This window comes from Thamnophis sirtalis, unplaced genomic scaffold, assembly GCF_051295495.1.
Source record: "Thamnophis sirtalis isolate CommonGarterSnake01/CBP01778 unplaced genomic scaffold, rThaSir2_p1.2 scaffold_8, whole genome shotgun sequence".
In the NCBI taxonomy this organism is placed as follows: domain Eukaryota; kingdom Metazoa; phylum Chordata; class Lepidosauria; order Squamata; family Natricidae; genus Thamnophis; species Thamnophis sirtalis.
The window spans coordinates 80,013,050-80,040,796 of record NW_028261388.1 but is presented as its reverse complement, the minus strand read 5'-3'; the positions used below and the strand labels follow the sequence as shown (position 1 = coordinate 80,040,796).

The 27,747-nt window shown below is 38.9% G+C and overlaps 1 protein-coding gene across 2 annotated transcripts in view; it reads left to right on the top strand.

The window, feature by feature from the left end:
• Positions 1–27,747, top strand: part of DNAH5 (dynein axonemal heavy chain 5) — a 202,374-nt gene that overhangs the window by 14,535 nt on the left and 160,092 nt on the right. The window contains exons 1-14 of one of the 2 annotated variants that reach the window (XM_087721976.1): positions 530–769; positions 4,552–4,686; positions 6,729–6,813; positions 7,704–7,861; positions 9,059–9,280; positions 12,421–12,558; positions 14,139–14,315; positions 15,332–15,445; positions 16,031–16,138; positions 17,528–17,650; positions 17,838–18,053; positions 22,959–23,066; positions 24,001–24,086; positions 26,812–27,133. In XM_087721976.1, coding sequence (XP_087578102.1) covers positions 713–769; positions 4,552–4,686; positions 6,729–6,813; positions 7,704–7,861; positions 9,059–9,280; positions 12,421–12,558; positions 14,139–14,315; positions 15,332–15,445; positions 16,031–16,138; positions 17,528–17,650; positions 17,838–18,053; positions 22,959–23,066; positions 24,001–24,086; positions 26,812–27,133 — 2,049 coding nt within the window. In that variant the 5' untranslated portion in view covers positions 530–712. Of the gene's footprint in view, positions 1–529; positions 770–4,551; positions 4,687–6,728; positions 6,814–7,703; positions 7,862–9,058; positions 9,281–12,420; positions 12,559–14,138; positions 14,316–15,331; positions 15,446–16,030; positions 16,139–17,527; positions 17,651–17,837; positions 18,054–22,958; positions 23,067–24,000; positions 24,087–26,811; positions 27,134–27,747 lie in introns of those variants that run through there. The other variant, XM_087721975.1, reaches the window with a different exon arrangement.

Here is a 27,747-nt window from a genome sequence, read left to right as displayed (position 1 = left end):
TGCCAAGGACCTGTCTGTCTGTTAATTAAATGCCGTAACTTATCTTTGGCTCAGAGTGTGTGTTGGTGTGGGACGAGGGGGGGTCAGAACAGCTATCAATAGTAACAAAGACTTTGTAATAATTGCATCAGATTCAGCAATTGATGTCCAGAGCAATGCTTTATTTCAACCTGGAGACTTCACTAAGCTGTTAAAACATTAATATTCATTTAAACTGTAAATTTATTTCATGCACACAAAATTGAGCTTTATATTGCTAAACTGCACCTTCTGATAACATCCCTAATAATTTCATTTCCCAGCCATTATTATTCTTGAATAACTCTTATTTCCATACACCATATCTAGCATTTATTCATCTGCAACTTCATTTGCAATCAACCAAAACTTTCTTTTGAAAGTTATTGGAGTACTGACTTCTGCCAAGAACGATAGGGAAATTTAACACAATAGCTCTATAAGTCAACACCTACCATAACAACACTCAAGCTATGTAAGTTTGTCAACATTGCTCATATTTTTGAGACTTAGAAAGGCTGGGTGAGCTTCGGGAAGGTCTGACTCTGTTCAGATTGATCTTATCCAGAGTACTCTTAAGAAATGTGAGAACTTCGAAGCAATCCTTAAATTGGGAAGTTTTCTATTCAGTAAAGCAATGCTGATCCCATTGCTTTAACATTAACAACGCCAGTAGTAAATTTCAGCTAATAAAATGTTCAGAACTGGGAAGCGACAGCTTTGGAAACAAAGTGTTACAAGAGTTTTAAAGGTAAGAGATATGGAGAGATGTAAGAAGGAGCAAGAATGGAAGTGAAATCTGCAAAATTTACCAATCCTTATGTGGCTATATAGGAAAAAAAAGTAGTATTGCTTACAACTTTATATATATATTTAAAAAAAAACCTGTGATATATCCTTGCGGTGTAATGTAAATGGAACGTGTGTATTAATGGGAGCACATAACCAAATTGGTTTGTAAAACTTGGAGAAAAAGGTGATTTTGAGGTCCCTCCACAGGGATGTAATAATTTAAAAGATAATTTTTTATTGCCATGTTTTCATTTGTTAAAACAGAGCAGACATTATGATTATAGAATGAGTGTTACTATTATATGAGCTGGTCCTCCATTTAGAATGAATAATGTATGTATTTTAATCATAAGCCTAGCCTTCATACAGTATATATTTCTTGATGTGATATTTTGATGTGAAGTTATAGCCAGATTGCTAATCCAGATAATGAACCAATCTGTACATATTGGAAATCTTGAGTATGTCTCATGTTTTTATGGAGGGTGTGCTACGTTTTAGTCTCAATGAACTTCAGAGGTGGGTGGCATCCTTTTGATGACCTTTCTACTATTAAAAAATTAGATAGACATATTGGAATTGACGTTTGAACTCCTATTAGCCAGCATACCTAGATATAAAGAGAGTGGGTTCACCGACAAATGTGCACTCAACAAAAGCGCGCTGACAAAACGGCGGCAAGAAAACCGCGAGGTCGAAATCGCGCCGATGAATGTGCACAGAAGCGCGCCGACGAAAGCGCGCCATCAAAAAACAATGAAAACAATGTAATAACCCTAACCTTAACCCTTACCTTAACTTAAATCGCGCTTTTGTGGGCACGGTTTTGTCGGCGCGTTGTTGTGGGAGCGTTTATGACACCGCGGTGTTCTCGTCACGGTTTTGTCAGCACGCTATTGTCGTGCGCGCATTTGTCAGGTCACGAAGAGAGTGTGCTTCTGGGTCAAGGTACTGGAGCAAATGACAGTGGAGAGAGTCCGCCTTCATACTCCTGCTAGTTTACTTCTATTGAGAAGCTTCTAATGTGTAGCTGGAATTGATATCCTCTTGAAATCTAAGCTCATTAGATCAAATAGCCTTTCCTTTGGAGAATCAGGGACAACTGTTTACCTTCTTTTCCTTGATAGTCTCTTATAATATTGCTGTATTGTTGTGACCTCTTATTCTTTAAGATAGGCCCACTTTTAAAAAAGCACCACGACATTTTGAATGAGTGAACAGAGCTAATTTTTGGCCACAATTAAAAAGGATAGCTTGAACTCAGGAACTGGAAACACCCCTTCAGGAAGGTTTTGTTTGCTCCAGCCTTGGTAACTGGTTGCTTAGCAGCTTTTGTTGAATTGTTGTTGCGGGCAATTTGCTGCCAGAGTGAAATGAGATCTTTTCCATCTTTCAGGCTGCTTTATCAAATAATTGGCTTTCTTTTCAACCCCGTGGTGTGACGTCTTTTGGAAATGAAGTTCTTTTTTGAGAAGGTTGCGTTGTAGAGTAGCTACGCATATGAGGACACCCTTTTTTTTAACACTGGATTTTGATTTGATTTGATTTGATTTGTCTTGTATGCCGCCCACTCCCGAAGGACTCCGGGCGACTCACAATAGACAAGGGAAAGGGGGAAAACTAGACAAAGACAACACTTTAAAAACAAAACCACAACATTCACAATTTCTGTGGGGCTGGATATTTCACAGGCCCCCCGGCCAGCTGGAGCAGCCAGGACTTGGTGGCTTTGCGGAAGGCCGGGAAGGTCGTAAGGGTCTGGATCTCGACAGGGAGATCATTCCAGAGGGCTGGAGCTGCAACAGAGAAGGGTCTCCCCCGGGGAGTCGCCAGCCGACATTGGCTGGCAGATGGAATCCAGAGGAGACCTAACCTAATCAGTCTGAGGGAGGTAATCGGCAGGAGGCGGTCTCTCAGGTACCCAGGTCCGATGCCATGTAGGGCTTTATAGGTAGCGACCAGCACCTTGAAGCGGATTCGGAGACTAATGGGTAGCCAGTGCAGCTCGCGGAGGATAGGTGTGACATGGGTGTACCTGGGTGCACCCACAATCGCTCGCGCGGCTGCGTTCTGGACTAACTGGAGTCTTCGAACACTCTTCAAGGGCAGCCCTATGTGGAGACTCCTGAATTGGAGGCTTAAATTGTCTGTCCTTCATCACCCAAAAGATATCATATGGATATATTATATGAACCGTCATCAACTCTATGAAATATTCTTGAAAATGATATTTGCTGTTAAAACTGTGTTAACCTCTGTACTTAAAACAATCACTAATATAAACACCACTAATTACAAATGATTGAACTGTCAGATACTGAGAGGCTAATCTTCACACAATAAATTTATCCTTAGTTAATTTAATCGTTTTGTTCAACCCTCATGATCTACTGGGCAAAATAGGGCTGGGTGAATACAATACTCTGGTCATCAAATGGTTAGGTGTGTTTTAAAGCATCACACCAATCTAACCTGATAGATTTTGAGACAAAGGTGACCTTGCTTCAATTGGTACAAGTAAAGATTTGATCCAAAGCATCCTACTCCAATTTAAGATTTAGTCAAATTTGTTTTTGGTCTATCGTTCAAACTATGGGAAGACTAGCAAGTGTTTTCATTTTATCAACGACTAATTTATAAAACTGATCCGTCAGGGCTTTGAATAGGATTGATTTAAACATTCATTTTAAAGTAATTTTAAAGTACATTTTCAGGAAATTTCAAGAGGCTTGATAATTAGTTTTGCTAAAGGAAAGGTACATGCCAGCGTTCCAAGTATCATGTAGAATTAATTCAGAGTCTTGTGGCAGCTTCAACGGCTCCTGCTGGGCCACAACAATATTGCAACTGCATCTTGTGAACCGTCAGTTTTCCCCATGTGGTCTCATCTTTCTTAACCCACAAAGGATAATGCCACATTGCTACATTGAGATATTTAATGATGAATTCATATGAATATGTGTGTGTGTGTGTGTGTGTGTGTGTGTGTGTGAGGAAGGTCACACTTCCATTCTCTGTCCTTCGGCTCGTCACAAGAGACCATCCAGATAGAAACCCAATATTTTTTACTGTTGCCTTTTTGTTACATTTGTTATATTTATGCTGATAAATAAATAAAGGGAGACTAGTATAGATCTATTTCAAGCTATTTAGCTCTCATCAGCTAGCCATACCCTTACTGGGAATCGAACCTGTGCTCTATTGCCTCTATGCTGATAAATAAATAAATGTTATATTTGTGCTGATAAATAGGTCTCTTGTGACGATATATACATACATACATACATACATACATACATACACACACACACACACACACACACACACACACTCCTTTAAATGACTTGGAGTTCGATTCCCAGCAAGGGTATGGCTAGCTGATGAGAGCTAAATAGCTTGAAATAGATCTATGCTAGTCTCCCTTTATTTATTTATCAGCACAAATAAAAACACTATATATATATATATATATATATATATATATATATATATATATATATATATATATATATATATATATATATATATATATATATATATATATATATATATATATATACACATACATACATACATACATACATACATACATACATACACACACACACACATACATACATACATACATACATATATATATATATAATATCATATGAATTCATATATATAGCTTAAAACATATAGAGAAGCAAGTTCAATTTCTTATACAGCTACAATATAATAGAAACTTTGATTCTGCAGCAAAAACTGAAAGAGGAGAAAGAAGCTAAGCGGGCTCATCTGGATGGTAGACATGACTACATACTGTCAATTGTTTCTGCTTGTGTGAACCTAGAGAAAAATGAAGTGGAAGATGCTGTCCTTGAAGGAAATCAGGTATGATGGGGGGTAGATCCAGTTGTCAGATTCCAACTGAGTGCAAAAATAATTCTGTGCCTTGTGGACTGCTGCTGTGCATAGAAAGTGGAAGCAGGATTTTATAGTATTTTTGAAAGTCAATTTTCGGAAGCAAATAAAGTCCTTCTGAAAATTCACCATACAAATGCTCTTTTTTTTTTTTTTTAACATAGCACTTCCATGGTATAGCTGTTTTACAGCCCTGAATTAACCACCCAAGCAAAATAAGTGTAATTAAGGGCACCAACAAAGAGGAGCACCACAAGAGGATGTTTTTCCTCCCTTAAATCTTCCACTGCCATACTGAACTTTAATTAGCCGCATTTCTTGAGTCTTAATGTCTTACCTGTTAAACAATGGAAGGGCTAAAAGGTATTTTTGTTTGGCGGTATTTAAGAATCTGTTGGTCTTAATCTGGCATTGATTTGACATTTATCATTATCTAGAACAGGGGTATCAAACTCGCATCATCACGGCATCACTACGTGACGTAACACGACTCCCCCCCTTCGCTAAACCGGGCGTGGGCATGCCCAGCGTGTGACGTATCTGGCTCACGGGCTATGAGTTTGACACCTCTGATCTAGGAGAACTGTGGCAGTATGGCACGCAGTAGAGTTGTGAATAGTACCTTGTTTCTGAGTGAGCCATAGTTCCCCTCCAATATTCAGATTGCATCACAGAAGGCAAACAGCTTTATCTGAGAAGGAAAGCAGCATTCTCTTCATGTGTGATGAAGGCTATTACGCTTTGCTAGAGCAACCTCTACGACATTTCTAAAAAGTGGCACCTTGTCTATTCTCCAGGTAAATTGAAACAAATCTGGACTGTTAGATTACAGATAAATAGCAGTAGCACTTAGATTCCTATCAGTGGTGGGTTTCAAAAATTGTTCGAACCTACTCTGTGGGTGTGGCCTCCTTTGTGGGAGTGGCTTGCCGACCATGTGACCGGATGGGAGTGGCTTGCCGCCCATGTGACCGGATATGAAGATGCCAACGACACTTGTCAGAACCACCTTAAATTACCTCACACACAGCACTGGCATGCATAAGAATATGATGTAAACTTGTTTTTTAAAAGGCATCTTTGGTTTGCGTTAAAACAACTTCAACACACGCAATGTTCTGATTGCACCACAAACGCAGTAGCCATCCTTACCTTTCACAGAGGCACTGAGTTTTATAAATATGAGCATGATAGTGTAGAATAATCATATCCAAGGACCAGTGGTGGGTTTCAAAAAAGTTTGGAGCCTCTTCTGTAGGTGTGGCCTGCTTTCCGGGTCCACTGGTGGAACCTCTTCTAACCGGTTCGGTAGATTTGATGAACCGGTTCTACTGAATAGGTGCGAACTGGTAGGAACCCACCTCTGATTCATATAATGCCCTGAAATGCTTTATAACACTTTCTGGGTGGTTTACAATGTCAGCATATTGCATATTGGGTCCTTGTTTTACCAACCTCAGAAAAATTGAAGGTGGAGTCAACCTTGAGCCCATCAGGCTTGAACTCCAAATTGTGGGCAGCCTGCAGTACTGCATTCTAACCACTCCAACACCACGACTCATCAATAATCAATAAATGAGGTTATGATAGCATGCTTAAAATCAGGGTTATAGAATAGAGCCAATTCCCCTTGAACCCCCTCTTGAGTATGGCTTAATCTTTGAACTAATCGTATTTCAACGAAATAAAGTTAAACAGTTAAAATGTAATAGTAGAAGCGGGTATTTTGAATGTCACCATACGCTTGCATTTATTGAACCATAGTTGCTTGATCTCCATATCCAAAGTTGGAGCATTGATTCATGTTTTAGATGCAGATTTTTTGGTCCCATGAAACAGCAGCAGACACCCTTAAGCATCTGCTAAGAATATATGTCGAATGTGAAGAGCGTATCTTACTCGTTATATTAAAATTATCAGTAAATGGTCTTATTTAAACACTCTGTTGTATGTATTCCTTTTAAAATTCTAGGTATAAACCATTAACTTTCTGTTGTTTAATGTTTTAACAGATTGAGCGTATTGATCAATTCTTCTCTGCTGGAGGTTTCCGCCACGTCATGTTTTATTATCAAGACATGGAGGGACCAGAAATAGGTATGCAAAGAGATGCCCGCAATACTCTTTTCTCAGATGGTGAGGCTGGTTCATGCAAGGCAGCAGTTTAGAAAAAGTAAAAATATATGATAAAACTGAAAGACAAAACCTACAATTCAACGAAACCATTTAAAACATAAAGCAGACACCAGCTTAACCCTGAAGGAAAAGAAGTAAAGAAGAAAAAACGCTCTGCCTTGATTTCTTTGATATAAAAGGAAGAAGGGTGGAGAGAGAAAATCTTTGCCAGGCTTTTAAGAGTCTATTATTGTTGAAATAATAAAATAGAATTTCAGAATTCCTTGCGGAGCCTGTTTCCCGATCTGGTTCCTTCAAAGGGACTGCAGCTCTTAATATGGAAAGCTGGACCCCCTCAAAGCCTCCTCTTCCAGAAGCTGTCAGTTTTATGCCTTGATAATTCGGCCTTTTCTTCATCAGCTTGGAAGATTATAAACAAAATCAAAGTATATTTTAAAAAATTGCTGAAGGCGATGCATTTAGATTTCGCCTAGAACTAGCAATGTAAAGGAAAAAAAACTCTAAAAGAAAAACCAATATTTTGAACAGATCACAAAATGCCCTTCTCTGTGATGTGGGATACTCCACTGATTCAACATCTTCATAAAAACCAGAGGGGTAGATTATTCCAAATTAATATTCAGACTACAAGAAGATTCTGCAGAGAAATAGGTGATATTTTGGAGGCCAACCCAATGTAAAATAAGCCCCACTTCCCAAGTAGTATGATAAATAGATAGATAGAATTAGATGATGTGATCTTAACAGTACAGGAAATACAATAGGATGCGGACATGAAACATAGTACGAATTCCTGATAAATGTTTTGCTTTTATCTACATAAACGACATAATTTTTTCTCCCCTGTATAGGACATGAAAGTTCAACCGGAACTAATCCTGTTTCTGCTAAAGGCAAAAAGACCAAATTATTTGTGACCGAGGGAGATGATGTCGCTTTAACTGGTATATGTGTGTTCTTCATTAGAACTAATCCTTCTAAAGCAATTAATGCTGACAATATTCATCGTGTAAGTTTTTTCTATATGTATCTTTGGTCACGTGATTATAAGAAATTGTAGTATTGCCTGTGGTTATCCGTTGTCTTGTCAATCATATAAACTGGATTTAGCAATATAATTTATGTCTAAGTCAGCTTCTCTCTGTCTCTCTCTGTCTCTGTCTCTCTCTGTCTCTCTCTGTCTCTTTCTTTCTCTGTCTCTCTCTGTCTCTCTCCGTCTCTCTCTCTGTTTCTGTCTGTCTCTGTCTGTCTGTCTATCTCTCTCTGTCTCTCTCTGTCTCTGTCTCTCTGTCTCTGTCTCTCTCTGTCTCTGTCTCTCTCTGTCTCTGTCTCTCTCTCTCTTTCTTTCTCTGTCTCTGTCTCTCTCTGTCTCTCTCCGTCTCTCTCTCTGTTTCTGTCTGTCTCTGTCTGTCTATCTCTCTCTGTCTCTCTCTGTCTCTGTCTCTCTGTCTCTGTCTCTGTCTCTGTCTCTCTCTGTCTCTCTGTGTCTCTGGCTCTCTCTTTCTCTCTCTGTCTCTGTCTCTCTCCGTCTCTCTCTCTGTTTCTGTCTGTCTCTGTCTGTCTGTCTATCTCTCTCTGTCTCTCTCTGTCTCTGTCTCTGTCTCTCTGTCGCTGTCTCTCTGTCTCTCTGTCTCTCTGTCTATCTCTCTCTGCCTCTCTCTGTGTCTCTGTCTCTGTCTCTCTCTGTCACTCTCTGTCTCTGTCTCTCTTTGTCTCTCTCTGTCACTCCCTGTCTCTGTCTCTCTCTGTCTCTGTCTGTCTCTGTCTGTCTGTCTATCTCTCTCTGTCTCTCTCTGTCTCTGTCTCTCTGTCTCTGTCTCTCTGTCTCTCTGTCTCTCTGTCTATCTCTCTCTGCCTCTCTCTGTGTCTCTGTCTCTCTCTGTCACTCTCTGTCTCTGTCTCTCTTTGTCTCTCTCTGTCACTCCCTGTCTATCTCTGTCTCTCTCTGTGTCTCTGTCTCTCTCTGTCTCTCTCTGTCTCTGTCTCTCTCTGTCTCTGTCTGTCTGTCTGTCTCTCTGTCTTTCTGTCTCTCTCTCTGTCTCTCTGTCTCTGTCTGTCTGTCTCTCTCTTTCTCACACACACACATACATACACACGATCATTGAACATTGACCATACTGGCTTAAAATATGAGCTGTAATATCAAAAAGTCTGGGAAGCACCCCAAGCTAACAACTCTTAATGCTTTTCCCTTTTCCATCATCAGGAAGTAGTTTTCAACATGATGGACACGGCAAATGGTGGTTTGCTAAACAGTGTCCAGCATTTGCTTTCTGATATCTTCATCCCAGCTTTGAATACTATGCACTATGGATGGGGAGAGATGAGCAGTTCCCAGAAAGGGGCTAACATCAAGCAGGACTTCATTGCATCCCTGGAGGGATTTGTTAGTGTCCTTTCAGGAGCTCAACAGAGCCTGATGGAGAAGGTAAGCTTGTGTTTATCTTTCAGCTATTTCTGCCGGGAAGTAAAGGAACTAAAGAACAATGCGAAAGTGCATATCAGTATTAAATCTACCATTGCTAAAATACTAAAAAATGTATTTTTAGAAGAACGTACACAAAAGTGAGCTATTAATTTAAGAGAGTTTTTAGCAATTTTATTACTGTTGATGTTTTCTTCTATATATATCTTTCAAGTGCAGGAATTCTGTACTATTCTTTATCTTTTTTGGGGGGGGGAAAGGAAGGTATGGTAACTGTGGTGACTCAGCAGATGTCTGCTGTGAGTCTTTTCGGGATACAAGATTCATTATGCAGCTGGGGCTTGTGAGAGGCAGGTTTGGAGATAAAAGAACAGATGCCGGCACGCCCTAGTCGCAGGAGTCAACATACGTTCCTTCGTGGGTTTCTTGGTTCCATACAACATTGCTTGTTACACTTGGATAAGTGCTTTGGTGTTTCACGTAAACCTGATTCGTGGAGACTTTGGGAAGAAGTGCATTGCTTGTAAGAGTTTTGTTTTGCATTCTTGTTGGAGACTTGTCTTTATGTTATTTTTGGGCTCGAAGCCAGTTTGAACTGAGAACTGATAAAGAAAGACTTCCTTTTAAGTTTGTCTGCTTGCGTTTGTTAAGAGCCGTGAAGGGAGGAACAGAACAGGTAACTGTAACAGGGATGATCATATAATGGCTTTTATATAACTACATCTCTCTCTCTCTCTCTCTCTCTCTATATATATATGTATATCTCGCTGAACTGTAACATAAAATGGATTAAAGCAGCAATTGTATAAATAGATACCTGGGGGAAATCTCATTGAATTAATTGTCCTTTCAAAATACAGATTCTTCTTGCTTAATGATGGCAACTCAGACTGGAATTTCCATTGTTAACGATATGGTTGTAAAGTAGGATGTCACATGGCCACATCACTTGGCAGCTGCAAACCCAGCAGTCCTAGTTGCTGTTGTTAAGTGAGGGTTGTGGGTCATTAAGTGAAAACCTCATGTGATTGAGACTTAGGATTTCTTGCTGGCTTCCAACAAGAAAACTCAATGGAGAAGCTGACAGGAGCTTGCAATTTCCAATCACAACCTCAAGAGTAGAGAAATGGAGAAAAAGCAGAGCTGATTACGTCAATAAGAATATTCACTTACATATCATATTTTAAAGACTGCACAATTCAATATCCTAACTCTTTTTATAGGGAAAAAGATGTCATTCTGTATATTTGGAAACAGAACTAATATATCAATCAGATATAAAGTTTTGGTTCATTACACACTATCCTCAATCCATTTGAAAATTAATTTAAGGATAATTTGATGAATGTATTTGGTAGCAAGGAAGGATCAAGACTACATTTCAAAGGATATTCTTATTGTTTTATATATTTAGTAACTGATAACCCAGCATTGCCTGGGTATTTGTTTATAGGAGGAAAATGTCTGGACCAAACGTAATTTCTAATGTTGGATTTCCCTCCACCCCCTTACCAGAGGGAGACCCCTTGGGGAGTACTGTGAAGCCGTTACCATGGCAACTTCACTGCGCTGCACCGAATAAGCCATTTTACGGCAGTACAGTAGAAGCCATTTTAAGGCACAACAGGCTGTATCTTAACAGAACACACACACCAAAGGGTTTTAGGAGTGTCTTACTCTTACATGTTTCCAGAGACTATGTACCAAGTTTGGTTGAAATTGCTTGAAGTGTTCCTGAGTTATGCTGGAACATACATACGCATACGCACACGCATACATGCATTTATTTATATTATATTTATTATATTATATTATATTATATTATATTATATTATATTATATTATATTATATTATATTATATTATATTATATTATATTATATTATATTATATTATATTATATTATATTATATTATATTATATTATATTATATTATATTATATTATATTATATTATATTATACTTTATTATATTATATTATATTATACTATACTATATTATATTATATTATATTATATTATATTATATTATACTTTATTATATTATATTATATATTATTATATTATATTATATTAATTATATTATATTATATTATATTTATTATATTATATTATATTTATTATATTATATTTATTATGTTATATTATATTATATTAATTATATTATATTATATTATATTATATTATATTATATTATATTATATTATATTATATTATATTATATTATATTATATTATATTATATTATATTATATTATATTATATTATATTATATTATATTATATTATATTATATTATATTATATTTATTATATTATATTTATTATGTTATATTTATTATATTACGGATTTCTTAACCACCCAGCTGCATCAGAAAGAGGTTCCAGGCGCTGTACAATATAAACCAGAGTTGTTGAGAGTTAGGCAGCAAAGCAGCATAAATTATTATTACTACCTGATGTTTAAAACAATTATTTTCTACGAATTACGGCAGCAAGAATTACTAGAGGTGCCAAATATGCTCAAGAACTATTATCTCTAAACTATATTCCCGGCAGCAGAGTTTAACTATTTTAGATGGCAACAGGGATTGCATAATTTAAATGTCTTTCCATGCAAAGCAAAACAACCCCCTCCCAACCCCAAACTGTGTGACAGGATATGGAAAACGGTTAATTCCTTCTTCCTAAAGCCTTTTTTTTTGTTTGTTTGTTACGTGGAAGAACTTCTATATTGATACATTCAACTGTATTATGTCCTACCTGCAGGGAGAAGTGATTTAGGGTCTTAGAGACAAAATAGAAAGAACGATAACAAATTTCTTTTTTGTTTGTGGCAGATCAGCTTTTAATATAAATAGAATATGGATGAGGAGACTCTTTGAACTTCTATCGGAAGAAACTCAAAGTCTAGCAGACATCCCATTTGGAAGGCAGAAGGGCAATAATATTATTCTGGGGTTTTCAACTGTAACTAATATGCCGTTGATCAGGTGCTGCTGTGCAGAGCAAACTAGCATGGAATAATATGTAGATAACCATTGGCCTTGGATACCAACACCTTGGGCTAACCTTTGAATTATGTCGCCATAATTTCTTAGGCAGAGATATTGAAATGTATAGAATAATTGCCTAATGCATAATTTAGGTGGTCCTGAAGAAGTGTGAAACCTATGATCTGGAAACGTTAAAAGGACCAGCTGATTTTCTGGTGGCAGCAAATAGCATGGAGACTGTGGAACGAATAGAAGCTTGCATGAAAGTGTGGATTAAGCAAATTGAACAGGTACCTTTTTGGATGAATATTCCATTGCATACGGAGTGCTACATATACAATATCTAGCTGCTTATCTTTTTCACAGAGACAGAGGGGGGAAAAGGGATTGCCAAGCACATTATTTTCACATGCACAATTCTTATTCAGTACTGTCTCTGGAGCGGTTGTTAACTGTGATAATCCTTTTTCTTCTTCTATAGCTGAAAGACACTCATGGTGTTGATTTGCAACAGGGAATGAGCGCTATAAAACAGATTCGGCTTTTTTCCCCATCCCAGTATGAATCAATTACTGTAGTCTCCTATCTCCAGTCCAGTTTACTGTTTACTGTTTACTGTTTATTAAATTTGTAGGCCGCCCAATCCCAGAGGACTCCGGGAGGCTTACAGAAACAAAAATTAAGAAAGATTAAAAACAAATAAAACACAACAATTTTAAAAAAGACACAACATACACCCAATTTAAGCGGGGCTGGACCTCAATCCAGAGGTCAACAGCCCGAGGCCTGCCGGAATAGCCAGGTTTTGATAGCTTTTCGGAAGGCCATGAGAGTGGGTAGGGTCCGGATCTCTGGGGGTAGCTCGTTCCATAGGGCCGGAGCAGCAACAGAGAAGGCCCTACTCCGAGGCGTTGCCAGCCGGCATTGTTCAGCTGATGGCACCTGGAGAAGGCCCATCCTGTGCGATCTTATTGGTCTTAGGGAGGTGTGTGGCAGAAGACGGTCTCGTAGATATCCGGGTCCTAGGCCATGTAGGGCTTTTACAGTAGTAGGAAGACCAAACTAAACTGAAACGACTAAATTAAACTAAAACCATATTAAAATAATAATTGTTTAAGAATTATTGTTTTCTAGAGTTCTTTGCTTTCGTATAGAGGTGGCCCAGATTTTTGCAGCCAGATTAGCTTGACCTTAAGAATGTAGAAACTCTCTACCTCATTATGTTGAACCCAGTTTTTATTTCAGAGGTTGATGAAAAACCTTGTGAGCCGAGGTGGCGCAGTGGTTAAATGCAGCACTGCAGGCTACTTCAGCTGACTGCAGTTCTGCAGTTCGGCTGTTCAAATCTCACCGGCTCAAGGTCGACTCAGCCTTCCATCCTTCCGAGGTGGGTGAAATGAGGACCCGGATTGTTGTTGGGGGCAATATGCTGACTCTGTAAACCGCTTAGAGAGGGCTGAAAGCCCTATGAAGCGGTATATAAGTCTAACTGCTATTGCTATTGCTATTTCTACCCGTGGCTTTATTAATTAGCAGTATGCTGATTCTTGATGCTGCAATCATCCTTTTTAAAAATTTAGGTGAATGAGACTATGAGAGTTTGATAGTTTAGCATTGCCAAAATTGCAGCAAATTGCAAGCAGACTGCGGATAATTCCCTGCCATATTTTGAATTTATTTAAGCGAGGTTGATCTAATGCCAATGGCGTGATAGGACAGCTTATCCAATTACAGTGTATATTTAGTCCTTGATTTATGACCATAAGGGAGGGAGGAAGGAAGAGAAGAAAAGGTCACATGGTTTCATGTTCTAGGAATGTTGCACAAACATTCTATTTTAGCCAAATCACCATTTTGATTTAAATTTTAGGTTATTGCTGAAAATAACCAGCTACGGAAAGAAGCGGATGATCTTGGCCCACGAGCTGAGCTGGATCACTGGAAGAAGAGGCTATCCAAATTTAACTACCTACTGGATCAGCTCAAGACTTCAGATGTAAAGGCTGTGCTTGGTGTGCTTACAGTTGCTAAATCAAAACACCTGAAGGTGTGTGAGTTGGATTATTCCGGAACAATTTATATTCTACCTAAAAACAACATTTTTATACCAGTGCATACATATTTAAAATCCTGCAGCCCGATAAGCTGGAAGACTTACTCTGAAATCTTATCACATTTCAGAATTAAAGCACAAAATGTGTATTTTAAAAAAGTGGACAGCAGAAATTATGCTTCTATAAAGGCTTTTCTTTTTGTCTTCCAAATATACAGGGGAAAGCCGCAGTTTGATATAATGAAACAGAACATTCTTTTGAATTTACTAAAAAATATACCCTAAAATGCAAATGACTTTGCCAGATACTTTAGCTAAGGAAAACAATCTCCTGGTAGAACTCCTACCTCAATTTTAAGCATTGAAATAGTAGATCGTGATGGTTAAAATGTATAGAACTCCTGTGAATTTTAACCAGCATGATCTATGATTTCAGCACTTAAAAAGTTTCGGTCCACATCTTTTAGAAGCTGCCAAGCATTGCCTGCAAAAATATTTTATTGCTGTCATTGAATTGGTGTTCTAACTCTTGTGAGATTTAAGAAAACTTCTTTTCTAAAATTTGAATTTGAATTTATTGGCATTTGTATGCCGCCCACTCCCTTGGGACTCTGGGCGGCTTACAGGCAGACAAAAACATATATAAAAATTAAAAATAAGAATACAATGGTTAAAATTTCACACCACGCATACTGTTAGAGTGGGGCTGGATACTAATCAACAGCCCCAGGCCTGCCGGAACAGCCAGGTCTTAGCAGCTTTACGGAAGGCCGGAAGAGTAGTGGGGGTCCGGATCTCAACGGGAAGATCGTTCCATAGGGCCGGAGCAGCTACAGAGAAGGCCCTCCCCCGGGGGGCCGCCAATCGACATTGACCGGCCGACGGCACCCGGAGGAGGCCCAATCTGTGTGATCATATTGGTCGTTGGGAGGTAAATGGCAGGAGGCGGTCTCTCTTAAAAGGGCCAGATGCCCTTTTAAATAGCATTTGTTTCATTTTCATTTCCAAAGAATTGGCGAGAACTGGATACCCGGATCACTGACGCAACAAACGAAGCCAAGGACAACGTGAAGTATCTGTATACCCTCGAAAAATGCTGTGACCCTCTGTATAACTCTGATCCCGTAAGTTTAAAAATGTCTGCTTATTGAACTGCCACATTTGCAAATAGCACAGAAATAGAGGAGCCGAGGTGGCGCAGTGGTTAGGCCTGATCTGCAGGCCACTTTAGCTGACTGCGATCTGCAGTTCAGCGGTTCAAATCTCACCGGCTCAAAGGTCGACTCAGTCTTCCATCCTTCCGAGGTGGGTGAAATGAGGACCCGGACTGTTGGGGGCAAGTTGCTGACTCAATTTGCTACAAAATTTGTAAACCGCTTAGAGAGGGCTGAAAGCCCTATGAAGCGGTATATAAGCCTAATAAATAAAAAAATAAATAAATAGAAATGTCCAGATCGCAAGTTAATTGTTGTCCGTGCAACTTTAACTCAGTTAAGTGAGTTATAACTCAATGATACACCCTATATTATATTGGGTAATACAGATTTCATATAAATGCCTCAAGTCTTGGCAACTTAAAAAATTACTTTATCTGGGCAAGGACTGCAAGTACTATTTGGGATGATGACAGAAGCCCTAATGCTAACTGGATGTAAATGATGTTAGTTAAATGAAGGTCTATCTCACGATTCATCTTGTTAACGTTTCAGGTGATCATGGTAGATGCGATTCCAGGCCTCATTCATGCTATCAAAATGATCCACAGCATCTCACGCTATTATAACACTTCCGAGAAGATAACTTCCCTCTTTGTAAAGGCAAGTTGGGCTGACTCTTCTTCAGAATTGGAATCCTGCAACTGTCGGCCATCGAAAACTGTACCGTAGAAAATAATAACCTATCTATTGATGTGATTGACTTATCGCATTTATACATCTCATTAATAATTTGTTAAACCTGTATGCCACCCTATTCCCAAAACTCTGTTATGCTTATCCATCTTTTTTTTTATTGAAAAAAACAGGGTATAAATCATTAACAAAGATGTTCTAAAATAAACTTAAAGAAAGTTAGTATCATCTTTCATTTGAGCTTTAACTCCTCTTTTGTTAGGCTAACTCTAAACAGATTATATCATTCCTTGTTTCTTCAGTCATAAACTATCTGGAATTTCTTAGTCCCGTATTTATTTTGAGTATAGTCAATCCATCTTCTCCACTCCAGTTTATATCTCTCATTGGAGTGGTCCTTGAGATATGCTGATATTTTAGCCATCTTTGCTAGGTTTGTTACTTTTAATGTCCATTCTTGAATAGTAGGCAAATCTTCCTTCTTCCAGTATTGCGCCACCAACAGTCTTGCTGTGATTATTAAATGCAAAATCAAGTTAGTCTCTATAACTGTACAATCAGTAATTATACCTAACAAGAATAATTGAGGGGTATGCTTATCCATCTTAAGAAATACAGACTTTCCTTAAGTAATTAAATATATTTTTTTGAAATATAGAGAGGATTAAAAAAATTAATTAAAAAAACAGGATCTGTTGAGCCCTAAAATGGAGATTATTGATAAATCATTTGGACTGATTATTAGGATAGATGAAATTGGTTTATCATTACCTCACAGCTAAACTTATTGACCTGTTGTTCTTACTTTACAAAAACTTAGTTGCCCTTATTAAACAGGTTGGTTATGTTAATTATAAACTGGGAATGAAAGAAAAGTCTACAATGAAAAGTAATGAGTGAAACTCAGCAGCTGATCCAGTATAACCAGTAGTGAGTTACATGGGATTGTAGATTGTAGATTTATTTATTTATAGGCCGCCCTTTTCCCTGAGGGGACTCAGGGCGGCTTACAATCAAAAAGGAAGGGGAGTGTAGGACAATACGAAAAAAGAAATGTGCACGAGTAAATTAGACAATAAAACTCAACATTCACTCAGCATTTGGGAGGGGCGAAAATAAGATTATCCCCAGGCCTGACGGGTTAGCCAGTTCTTGAGGGCTGTGCGGAAGGCCTGGACGGTGGTGAGGGTACGAATCTCCACGGGGAGATTGTTCCATAGTGTAGTTTAGCAACATGAGAAAGATTGCAAGTTACCCACCACTGATTTAGCTGCTGGCTGTGAAAGAAAATGGACCTCAAAATCTCTTGGTTCCACACAAATTTTTTGAGACAAAGACCTATCATTCTACTTTCAGGTTACAAATCAAATGATAACAGCCTGCAAAGCTTATATTACTAATAACAACACTTCAACCATTTGGGATCAACCGCAGGATGTAGTTTTGGAAAAAATACAAGCTGCTATAAGACTTAAGCAGGTAATATTTACAGTTGGTAGAAGACAAAATCAGAATACAGCCTTGGGTTAACTGGGGAAGGGCATAATTGGAACTTCACGAGGGAAAATAACTTTTAAGCGCCTATATGAGTCCTTAAAAGTATTATGAACAACGTTGCAATTAATACTTATTTCCATATATTTATATCTTGGTTTATGTTGCTAAGGAATACCAAAACTGTTTTCACAAGACCAAACAGAAATTGGAAGAGAATCCAACTGAACGGCAGTTTGACTTTAGTGAAATGTATATATTTGGAAAATTTGAAACTTTCCATCGCCGCCTACTTAAAATTATACATATCTTTGATACCATCACAACTTACTCAGTCTTACAAGACTCGAAGATGGAAGGATTAGAAGTAATGGCAACTAAGTATCAGGTATGCAGTATTCGTTTTGTCTTAACCAATATTACCGAGGTCCAGAAAAATGCAATTTCTTTGGCCTCCAGATATTTTGGAATGTGTCATAGCAATTGGAACCACTGACCATTATAATGGTGGGAATGGGATATATAAATTTCAAGTGCAAATATATGAATGATTGCCTAGGGAGAGTATTGTAGATAGAAAATTGTTGTGGCCCAGCAGGAGTCGTTGGAGCTGCCACCAGACTCCGACAGCGAGGGGCCCTATGAGTCGGCTCTGGAGGATGTGGAGGACCCTGGACAGGGTTCCGACTCTGAGCAGGGCGCAGAGAGGCTGGTTGGCCACCAGGAGGCACCTGAGCCTTGGAGCAGTGGGGAGGAGACAAGGGAGTGTGATCGTGACATCATGCATTGGAGCAGTGGGGAGGAGCCAAGGGAGTTGTTCCTGGATGCACGGCATCGAAGAGCTAATAGGCGTCAGGAACAGTTGCACAGTTACAGGAGGTAATTGCACTCAACTGGTGGTCATTAGGCTCCTCTCCAGACTATAAAAAGACTACTTGTGCACACGCTCCTCTTGCAGAAGTCAATGCAGGAATCAATGTTGGAGAACATTGTTATGAGCTTGGCAGGCTGGATTGCTGCCAAGCCTTATCTGTGTTTATTGCTGCCCAAGTTTGTCTGTACTGGTTTGCTGCCAAGGACCTGTCTGTCTGTTAATTAAATGCCGTAACTCATCTTTGGCTCAGAGTGTGCTTTGGTGTGGAACGAGGGGGGTCAGAACAGAAAATACTCTTTCTTTTCTATGATGGATTAAGAATTCTCTGAATTCTATGGACTACCTCAGCTGAACTGTTTCAGAGCCTGCACATCCCATCAAGCTATGACATTTTATTTCTCATCTAGCATGATATGAACTCAGCTACTGTTTGTAAAGCATGACGAATGTTTTAACACCTGGGAAACAAGCCACTTTGACCTTTTTCAGCAAGCTGTACTAAAACAAACTGTGATTTAATGTGAGGTATGAACCCAGCCGCTGTGGCAGCTGTTTGTAGAGTTAGCCTGCTCATTACTCTCTGCTTTAAAATCACCGCTTGAGCTGGTGGTCTGTGTTTGATATCCAAAACTAGCAACTTGCCCACATTGAATATGCTGAGTTCGTAAGTAAAACAGATTGCCCACTGAATTGGTTTCAGATTTTAGTAGCCCTACATAAGCAACTCTTAATGGCTTCCTGCAATATAAAGTTCTTGTCTTTTTAGTTAACTTAGTAATTTGTGTGTGTGCATGATTTCAAGTAAGAGTTGATTCCTAATGATTGCCTGGACCAAGTCCCTGAGTTTTCTTGGCAAGATTTCAGAAGTGGTTTTCTATCGTTTTCTTCCTAGGGCTGAGAGAGAGGAACTGGCCCAAGGCCATCCAGCTAGCTTCACATCTAAGGCAGGAGTAGAGCTTACTGTCTTCAGATTTCTAGCCTGATGCTTTAATGACTACATCATAGAAAACATGACTGTGTCTGTGTGAAGACTCATCTAGGTCATGGGTATCCCAAAGGTGCTTTTTCCAAAAGGCAACTGGACTTTCTTGTCTCCCTCCCCTTTGAAAACGAGTTGCTTCTCATCCAGGAAGCTTCTTCAGTTCAACTGAAAGAAGCTTCTTGGATGAGAAGCAAAACATTTTCAGAGAAAAGCACACACAAGACAGTCGAGTAACCTTTTGGAAAAAGCACCTTTGAGAAAAGCATTCCTTACTATCGGAAATAACATAAACATGATTATTAACTGTGGTTCTGAAACCTGTGAAATTTAGTTCATCATTGCTGATACCATACTGTTCTAGACCCCCCTCGTCCTACACCAAAGCATGCCGAGTCAAAGATACTTTAAGGAATTTATTAAAAGACAGACAGGTCCTTGGCAGCAATCCAGCACAGACAAGACATGGCAGCAATCCAGCACAGACTAACCTTGGCAGCAATCCAGCCTGCCAAGCTAGCCACAAAAGTTCTCCAACATTTAGTCAATGCATTGACTCCTGCAATGGGGCATGTGCACAAGCAGTCCTCTTATAGTCTGGAGAGGAGCCTAATTGCCACCAGCTGAGTTCAATTATCTCCTGTAACTGCATAACTGTTCTTTAAGCCTATTAGCCCTCCATTGCCGGGCATCCTGGACCAACTCCCTTGTCTCCTCCCCACTGCTCCAATGCATGACGTCAGGATATACTCCCTTGTCTCCTCCTCACTGCTCCAAGGCTCGGGCGCCTCCTGGTGGCCAACCAGCCTCTCTGCGCCCTGCTTGGAGTCGGAACCCTGTCCAGGGTCCTCCACATCCTCCAAAGCTGACTCATAGGGCCCCTCACTGTCGGAGTCTGGTGGCAGCTCCAACGGCGCCTGCTGGGCCACAACACCATACTGTGGTTCCTTTAGTTCCCCCAAGGGTCAAATGGTCTAATTGCTTCCTTATGGCTTTCCGGTGGCAACACCATTACTTTTATTTTCCTGTCTGGCAAATTTGACCTTATTGATGTAGAATTCTGGGTAGAACTTCCCATATTATTGCTGAATGCAAAACTGGCAATGGTAATTTTGTCCTAAAACTCCCTCTAGCTTTATATGATACAATGTCAGTTGTTTTGGAGGGAAAAGAATTCTGTCTCAAGGATTAGAATTAATACAGAAAAACAGAATTTGCAGAGATGGCAAAATTGACTTGTTTGATTAGGGGGGAAAAACAATAACTACATTTGTCAGGTGCTGGAAAGTCTTTAAGGATCTTTTTTTTTTTGCTGAAAATGGGGAAAAATGAAACCAGTAATTTATGGGTTTGGCAATTAGAAAGAATAGAATATGGAAGGAAGGGAGCAACCATATAGCTAGAGAGAGAAAGGATAAAAACGTAACTGCATTTATGATTGCTGTAAAGAAGATTGAAAGCCACTTCTGTTTATTTTTATTTTTTATTTCTTGTTTATTTACTTACCACTTTCCTTTATTTCTCTTTCTCTTTAAACTTTTACTTTGTAAAAATTTCTTCAATAAAGTTAATGCTAAAAAGAAAGAGAAGTAATAATAATAAGAATAATAAAAAGAACAGACATCACAATTAAGTGCCCAATAAAAATGTGATCTATATTGAGGCTGAAACTTCAAGATCTTGACCTGTTCACTATGAACTTCCATTAACTAAGACTATGGCTATTCAAAAATGAGACTCAAACATGGCTTTGGATTTGTGTAAACATGGCATCTCTTTGTTATTCATTGAAAAAGGAATAAAATTCATTTTTTCCCATTCATCTCATTTTTCCCATCTTTCTTAAGAAAATAGAAAAACCATGTGGCTCTTTAAAAAGTCATCTAATATGATTCTTAAAGTAGCTGTGTTGTTTTCATACTGATGCAGAAATCTGAAATATATATATATAGATAGATAGATAGATAGATAGATAGATAGATAGATAGATAGATAGATAGATAGATAGATAGATAGTTAGTTAGTTAGTTAGTTAGTTAGTTAGTTAGTGTCACAACCCCTGGTATGCCCAAATATGGGAGGAAGCAGACTGCTTCCATTCTCTGTCGGCTCGTCACAAGAGACCATCAGGACAGAAACCCAATATTTTTACTGTTGCCTTTGTTACATTTGTGTTGTATTTGTGCTGATAAATAAATAAAGGGAGACTAGTATTGATCTATTTCAAGCTATTTAGCTCTCATCAGCTAGCCATACCCTTACTGGGATTCGAACCTGGGCTGTATTGTATATTAGGCAGATGTATTAACCACTAAGCCACAGGCTCTGATCTGTTATCAGCTGAGCCAGGGAGAAAGGTATATATTTAAAGTCACAACCCCTTTATTTATTTATCAGCACAAATACTACACAAATGTAACAAAGGCAACAGTAAAAATATTGGGTTTCTGTCTGGATGGTCTCTTGTGACGAGCCGATGGACAGAGAATGGAAGTAGTGAACTACCGGGGGTTGTAACTCTAAATATATATATTTATCCAAATAGGCAGGCAGGCAGGCAGGCAGGCAGGCAGGCAGGCAGGCAGGCAGGCAGGCAGGCAGGCAGGCAGGCAGGCAGGCAGGCAGGCAGGCAGGCAGGCAGGCAGGCAGGCAGGCAGGCAGGCAGGCAGGCAGGCAGGCAGGCAGGCAGATATATATATATATATATATATATATATATATATATATATATATATATATATATATATATATATATATATATATATATATATATATATATATATATATATATATATATATATATATATATATATATATATATATATATATATATATGCTTGAATCTATGACTTAGTAGAACTGCTGTTGTGTGAGTTCCAAAATACTTATTCCAAGTCATTTTGAAAGGGTGTGTAATCACAGCAGCACAGACATTTTGTCAACTCAATTTTGGTAATTTCCCCCAGAGAATTCTAGAAATTAATTTTTTTGATGTTATAAAGGATTTTGAGGTTTCACACAATTGCTTCTATGTTAATGTAGTAAAATAGCTTATTGTACTTTTATTTGTACAGACTGCAGCAATGAAAGAGCAATGGGAGGTAATTCACAACAGGTCTATTAAGGTTATGATTTGCGGTGGTGATAATGATTTCTGGGTTTTTCTGCATGTTTTCTGTAAGAAGCATTTTTATTGCATCAGAAAGTGTAACATGGATATTGTAGGAGATGACCTGACAAATATACTGTGCAAATTTGCATGTTTCAAATACTTTGTTTCCTTAGAAAAATGAATTGTGTTTCAGAAAGGATTTGGTTGTAAAAAACATTATCTTGGAATGATGCAAAATAGTCTTCACATTATATATCTTTATTATAAGCACAAGAAATGATGAGAATAATATAACCTTTCAAATATTCATATTTCCAATTGCATTTAGAGTATTGTTGCCACTATAAAGAAAAAACAGTACAATTTCATAGATCAGAGGAAAACCGATTTTGACCAGGACTATGAAGAGTTTTGCAAGCAAACAAATGAACTACATGTAAGTTTGGTTCTTCCCAATTTCATAGTTTTCAAAATTTTAATAATTAATATTTTGTTTGGGTTGGTCTATTCATTAAAATTTCTACAGCAAAAACTCATTTTAATGGACCACACTGGGGAGGGGGGGAGGGGCAGGTAGGAAATGGTCATTATTCCCCGATGTCTAGTATGTACAAAAGTGCAATATGATTTTGATTATTGGATAATGAGTTATGTGGTCTTCAGAACAGTAAATACAAACATTTGATGGTCTCTAGATTCTCTTTGCCTATGCCACAAGGATTCTCCAGTTTGACTAGTCCAGGGGTGGGTTTCAACCGGTTCGCGGCGGTCCCTGCAATCCGGTTGGTCGCCGAACCCGGAAGTAAGTAACTTCCGGGAACGGCGAAGGCCCCCCCCCGCGCCCGCGCGCCCGCGCCCACTCCTTACCCGGTTTTGCCGAATTCTGCGCTTCCACGCAAGCGCAGGACGCATACAGCGCCTGCGCGATCCTCCAGGAGCAGCTGGAGCATCGCACAGATGCTAGTATGTATGTGCGCGCCGCGCGCATGCACGAGGACGCCGCCGGCCTCGTTCCAACCGAACCGGTTGGAATGGGGCGAGAAACCCACCCCTGGACTAGTCCCTTTCTTGGCTACCATTGTACAAGAATGCAATGGAATCTTGGGGACGTATTCAATATAACAAACTTGGTATAAGCAGCTGAATTCCTGGAGTTGGGAAGTAAATGTAACAATAATAGTTGCTTGTGTTTGACATGTAACAAGTTTGTTGTACTCTCTGCATCATAGTTTAGGATTTCATAGTTTGTGTGAATTTTGCCAATTGTCATTTATTCAGTAAAAGCTTGGGTAAAAATGGCTAACGTGATTTTATAAATTTAGTGATTGTGCCTATCAACATTCTCTATCCATTTTTGCTTCTTTCTACAGCAACAATTACAGATGTTTATGGATACGACTTTTGAAAAGATTTTGAACACTGAAAGAGCGCTTGACACGCTGAAGAAATTTGAAAGGTTGAAACATGATCGTGTTTTTTTTACTTAGAGTTATCTGGAAAAATAATGCTAATAATGCCAATATACTTTTATAGTCTCTTTCGATTTTGAATCACATTTGGAAGATTTTGTTTTTAGTCTATAAAGCACCTATCTCTATAACATATAGAAAGGATTTTTTTAATTGTTGAAAAAAAAAAAGCTAGCAGCAGGATGAGTGAAGTCCAATTATCTCAATTTCTGAAAATTGGGACATACAAACCTAGAACCTGTGAATCTAGAGGTTCTGTCATTTTTTTAAAAAAAATATTGTTAAATTAATACATATAAAGGAAAAAGACTTCATTGAATAATGATGGTACAAAAAAATTAAACATACCATAGTGATTAAATCTCCAGGTAATAATGAGAAAAAAGAAGAAATAAGAAAAAAGATCCATATGATAAGAATAAATACTCATATGGAATTAATCCATTTGTTGACCTAATCATTAAATCTGGACCATATTTCAACATAATAATCAATTTCAAGTTGTTGTTTTTTTTAGAAAGAACAGAGAGCTTAAAAGTAGATAACAAAAATCATGATTATGGACCTAGAGTAGAGCAGAGTAACTTATTTTCTAGTAACATAGGATTATCATCTGCTGTATACCAAGCAAAATAATGCCAACATTGTCTGTAAGAGGAAAATATTCATAGTTTAGAAATTCAGCATCACGTATATGTTAATTTAATTTGGGAAATTAATCAAACCAAAACGAAGAGTGGGAACAGAATCAAATCATATAACGCAGTGGTGGGATTCAAATAATTTAACAACCGGTTCTCTGCCCTAATGACCATCTGGGTAGGTGGGGCTCGGTGGTCATGTGACTGGGTGGGTGTGGCCAACTCAAGGTCACTCAGGTGGATGGGCGCTTCGCCTTAGCTGTTACAATGTAATAAGGGTTAATCGGAGAGGCAGTTCCTGTAAGCAGGGCAATAGAGATTAGGCTAGAAAGAACACCTGAATGTTTCCTTCCTGCCTTCCTTACAGGATTAGCCCTGTGAAGTGGGAAAAAAACAAAAGGAGATTTCTTCCAACAACCGGTTCTCTGAACTACTTAGAAAGTTACCAACCGGTTCTCCCAAATAGGTGCAAACTGGCTGAATCCCACCACTGATATAACCTAAAGAACCTTCAACTTTCATATATACCCAGCATAAGATACCTAATGTCCATTCATTCTTAAGATCACACAGTGAGGCATGTGTGTTAAAAAATACTTTACCTTGCCAATCTTGGGTAAATTTAGCTAGCTAGCATGCTTCCCATAGGTTCTTTGAAATAAAATATATGGCTTATTTAACAGATTTCAGCAGACAAGAATAACAACACCTTTCCTTAAAAAAGTTATCTGAACACTTCCACAAACAAAATGCGTTTTGAGTAAAATTAAAAACATTTGGAATTCAAAACATTTGGAATCTAAAACTTATATTTTATAGTTTGAAAGAGAAGTTCCAACGTTACTGGTACGTTGTGGCCCAGCAGGTGCTGTTGGAGCTGCCACCAGACTCCGACAGCGAGGGGCCCTCTGAGTCGGCTCTGGAGGATGTGGAGGACCCTGGACAGGGTTCCAACTCCGAGCAGGGCGCAGAGAGGCTGGTTGGCCACCAGGAGGCGCCTGAGCCTTGGACCAGTGGGGAGGAGACAAGGGAGAGTGAGCCGGAGGCCAGCAGTGAGTTGTTCCTGGATGCACACCATCAAAGAGCTACTAGGCATCAGGAACAATTATGCAATTACAGGAGGTGATTGCACTCAGCTGGTGGTCATTAGGCTCTTCTCCAGACTATAAAAAGCTACTTGTGCACACGGCCCTCTTTGCAGAAGTCAACGGAGGATTGAATGTTGGAGGACAGTGCTGTGAACTTGGCAGGCTGGATTGCTGCCAAGCCTTATCTGTGTTTATTGCTGCCCGAGTTTGTCTGAGTTGCTGCCAAGGTCCTTATCTGTTTGTTCTGCTTGGCTTTCAGCCACCGAGGTTTTGGTGTCTTGGTATTAAAGTACATTCCAGTTAAGCTTGTCTCAGCATTCGTTACTGGATGGAGGAGGGGGTCAGAACACTGGTAGTATTTGAACCAAGAAACATTCTTTCAAGCATAAAACAGGCAATTACAGTACTGCTGTTAGGACTATTTTTCTTGCGATATAAATGGCTAGGAGATGGATCTTTGCTGAGTTTTGAAGTTTGGTTATTTTCCCAAGTTCTTTTTGTTGTACTTTTATATGCTGCTACAAGCTGCTCAAAGCCCTTTTGGAATTCAGCACATTACACATTACAGAAATGAAAATACAATGCAGGGCAATGCAATATAATACCTACAATATTGTGAAATGGGTCAGAGAATCCTGAGAAAGTCAGAACCATTTTGTAGTCATATTTAGAACTGGAAAGTATTTTGAGTTTGAAATCTTTTGCACCCTTCTACTTAAAATTTATGTGACAAAATGGTGCATATCACATTTCATCATGCAAATAAATAAATCTACTTTTTTTCTTAGTTCCCCAGTAACATAGATTTGTCCATTCCTGTTTGACATATCAATGTGCTACGGCTAAGTGATCCCATGGAGTTGATGAAGGAGCCAATATGTTGCTTCAGAAAGTTAAACTAATCTAATCTTCTTCAGAATAATTAATTGAAAAATAAATGTACTGAACCTTCGTGATTATGATGATGTTTTTTTTTTTCATAGACTTGGAATCCCTAATCTTGGCATTGCTAATAAATATCAGATCATTCTGCAAAACTATGATCGTGACATTGAGATGGTTACTAGGCTGTATTCAAAACACAAGAATGATCCTCCTCTGGCTCGTAATCTTCCTCCCATGGCCGGTAAGATCTTGTGGGCACGGCAGCTATTTCACCGAATCCAGGAACCTATGAATCTATTCCAAAAACATTCCACAGTTCTGCAGACAGAAAAAGCGAAGCCTATAATTCGCAACTACAACCGAGTGGCTAAAGTCCTCCTTGAGTTTGAAATCGTCTATCACAGAGGATGGCTTCAACAGGTACTGGACTGCGATGTGCTGCATATTTTTATAATGAACATTGTGGAGTGTTTTGTTATAGCAATAGCAGTTAGACTTATATACCGCTTCATAGGGCTTTCAGCCCTTTCTAAGCGGTTTACAGAGTCAGCATATCGCCCCCATAATCTGGGTCCTCATTTTACTCACCTCGGAAGGATGGAAGGCTGAGTCAACCCTGAGCCGGTGAGATTTGAACTGCTGAACTGCAGATAACAGTCAGCTGAAGTGGCCTGCAGTACTGCACTCTACCCACTGCGCCACCTCGGCTATTAATATAAGTAAAGGTTCCCCTCGAAATATGTGCTAGTCGTTCCTGACTCTAGGGGACAGTGCTCATCTCCGTTTCAAAGTTGAAGAGCCAGCGCTGTGTGAAGATGTCTCCGTGATCATGTGGCCGGCATGACTAAATGCTGAAGGTGCACAGAACACTGTTACCTTCCCACCAAAGGTGGTCCCTATTTTTCTACTTGCATTTTTTCATGCTTTCGAACTGCTAGGTTGGCAGAAGCTGGGACAAGTAACAGAAGCTCACTCCGTTACACGGCGCTAGGCATTCAAACTGCCGAACTGCTGACCTTTCTGATTGACAAGCA